Source organism: Galeopterus variegatus, unplaced genomic scaffold (assembly GCF_000696425.1).
Source record: "Galeopterus variegatus unplaced genomic scaffold, G_variegatus-3.0.2 Scaffold574, whole genome shotgun sequence".
NCBI lineage: Eukaryota > Metazoa > Chordata > Mammalia > Dermoptera > Cynocephalidae > Galeopterus > Galeopterus variegatus.
In genome coordinates, this window is record NW_007726685.1 from 280,799 (window position 1) to 283,847 (window position 3,049).

A 3,049-nucleotide genomic window follows, 5' to 3' on the forward strand; every position below is an offset into this window, starting at 1 on the left:
TTTTTTTTAATTGTAATCAGGAATATATTTAGTTTTCACAACTTTCAAAACTATTTTTTTGTGCTTTTCTACTTTATTGTAAGGTTATCAATGTCAAATAAAATATTAATTTTTATCATTTGATAAAAATTTCATGTCACACTTGACACAGCGAAGTATTTTTAAACACCATAGCTAAAGGACCTGAATGTTCATCTGCAGCTCACTATATGTTTATTATATGCAGTGGTGGGCCTAGGGGTTTTTTCATAGCCATTTTCCACGACAAGTTTTTGGAAAACATTTGCCAGGACTACCTTCATACATCTTCAGAACACATAGGCTTTGTTGCACCTTGAAGAATCAAGCAACAGGCCAGGCTTTGCCACCAACAAGCCAGCATAGCCAGTGGTTCCTGTCCAGCCTTCCTCCCTTCACGGTTGTGCAGAAAAGCAAAACTAAAGTATTTTGGAAGTGACCATAAGCTTTGATGCCTTTGACTTTTTTACTAAGGACCAGGGAATCTCTGCCTGTGAACTTCCTTCGTGTTGGCTGAGGTAGCATTTACTTGAAAAAGTGAAATATTCTATGTAAAGTGCTTTATAAACTCTGGACAGCTAAATATTCAGTTATTAACATTTATTTATGAATTATATATCAAACAGCAATTTAGATTGCTTGAATGTCCATGTATAATCTGCTTCCTTAATTTATAATGAAACATATACATTAAAAAGTAACTGAAATAGTTCAAAAAATAACTAAAATTATATTATCTCTACATGTGAGTTACTTGTCCTTTGCAAATGATACTGGAAAAGTGTTAATTTTTTTCTCTTTTTTTAAATGTCACATCCTCTTGTAGGCCTGAGTTTTAAATTATGTTTCAACCTGGAAGGGAACTATGCTTGTAACTTTTTTCAACTCTTCTACAATATCTGTATAAAAATAAGGAGCTACAATCTGGGTAGATGCAGATTTATTAATCACTTATTCCTCTGTCTTATAGTTCTTGTCACTGAAGAACTGGACTCTGCAACTGGTAAGTGAACAATTATATTCAGCTTTTGCAGATCTCTTTCTTCCTAAAAGTTTAGTTTAATAGAATCTTATTAGTATCTTATTTTACAAATTTTAGTTAAGTATCTATCTTCCTTTTCAGCTTCTCCAATTTTGCACTTTCTAAAAATGCCATTAGATTGTTTAAGACAGACACATACTCTATTATCTGGCTGCATAATCCATAGGTATGATTAAAAGACTTTTTAAAGTCACTTTTAAATCACATTTAAGACACTGAACAAAGCAACAAATCTGTTAAGTTCCAGTTATTTGGCTATTTGATCAATTAGTTGATTTTTTTTACCTGTTTGCCAGTAGTATGCCATCTGCCATCAGTATCATAAGAATGAAATAGGAATTTGGATCAGTGATGACAGACAGTAGGGTGGATAGATGCAGGAAAACAATGCAGATATGATTAAGTAATCCAGGGCCACATTCACCCAGAGAATGTGCACATGTGGTTGTTTATGAGACTACTTTAATACTGGCAACTATTATATTGTGATTTAATCTTAATATCAAGAAACATACATTCAGTTGAGTGACAAAGGTACAATTCAACAAATACTGAGTACCTATTACGTGCCTATCACTGTGCTAGGTTCTGTGAAGGAAATAAATCAAAAATATTTGATATAATGTAATTCTGTCCTCAATGCAGAAATTCTTATGTCCATTTCCTAGATGTTGTGCTAGGCAGTGGTCATTTTATCAGCTCTTGTTTGACTCATTCATACAAAATAAATTTAGATAAATGTGTTTGGGAGAATTCATTAGAGATTTGATATTGTATTTGTAAAAGATATTTTTTTTAATGTAGAAACAACAGTCATTATTTTCAGAAGAAGAAGAATATACCACCGGATCTGAGGTCACTGAAGATGAAGTTGGAGATGAAGAAGAAGTATCCAAGAAGCAAAGTATTAGCCTCTAAATTAAAATCAAATCTCATTGTTTATAAAGGGGTTGCATTCAGAAGACTTTAATGCAAGGGATGGGGAAATGGCTTTATATGTCTATATGGTAGGTTACAACACAGAAAAAAAAAGAAAATAAAGAAGACTCCATCAAGATTCCCTAATCCTGGCACCAACACAGAATACTCATAAATTTATAAAGAAAGTGCAGTGTACTGAGAAATAATCCTAATGTGTAACCTAATGTGTTTCTCAAAATGTGTAACTCACATCAACAGATGAAATGTGATATGAGATGTGTTCCTGAGATGATTTGGAGTGGCAGTCAAATGAACCATTAAGTAACATTCATCAAAGTATGATTTTTCAAAAATTAAAAGCATGATTCTTATGAAACTATAAAATGAACTTGTGTCAAAATTTTTCAACTCACTAGTTCCAAGAAACAGCACAGAAAATTGTCTCAAAGAGCCTTTGAAGACTCAAGTATTTATAGGCTTTTGAAAAAATGTTCAATAAAAGATTGCAAGTTAGTTACAAAGCTGATTAATGTTCCATGAGGCCATAAACCTAAAACTTTTGGGGTTATCTTTTCTACTAGACAAAAATCATTTGCAATTATATTAAACACAAAAATCTGCAAATTAACATGTAATTTCACAACATCTGGGCTTCAATCAGTAGTAGATAGCAAAGTCAGACATGGGGACATTCTCTTAGAAAATTAAATAATTCCTAGGTGGGCCTGTTAAACAATCCTCCAATATGACATTGAAAAGAAATGCTGTTCTCTCTTTGTCTTCTCTTCTTGTTTTACATGATTTTTCTTAACATACTGAATCCTCTAATCAAAAAACTAGCTCTTTGGGCCGGCCCGGTGGCGCACTCGGTAGAATGCGGTGCTCCCAAGCGCGGCGGCGCTCCCGCCGAGTGTTCGGATCCCATATATAGAGACCGGTCCGCGCACTGGTTGAGCGTGGTGCGGGCGCAACACCGAGAGTTGCAATCCCGTTGCCGGTCGCGGTACGGGTGCGACACCGAGGGTTGCGATCCCATTACCAGTCACGAAAAAAGACAAAAAGGAAAAA

General features: G+C 34.5%; 1 protein-coding gene across 1 annotated transcript in view; it reads left to right on the top strand.

Annotated features, from left to right (window-relative positions):
* Window positions 1-3,049, top strand: part of KIAA1841 (KIAA1841 ortholog) — a 60,897-nt gene that overhangs the window by 50,869 nt on the left and 6,979 nt on the right. Inside the window, exons 15-16 of the mRNA XM_008570138.1 lie at window positions 989-1,021; window positions 1,865-1,964. Of these exons, the coding sequence (XP_008568360.1) occupies window positions 989-1,021; window positions 1,865-1,964 (133 nt within the window). The remainder of the gene's footprint in view (window positions 1-988; window positions 1,022-1,864; window positions 1,965-3,049) is intronic.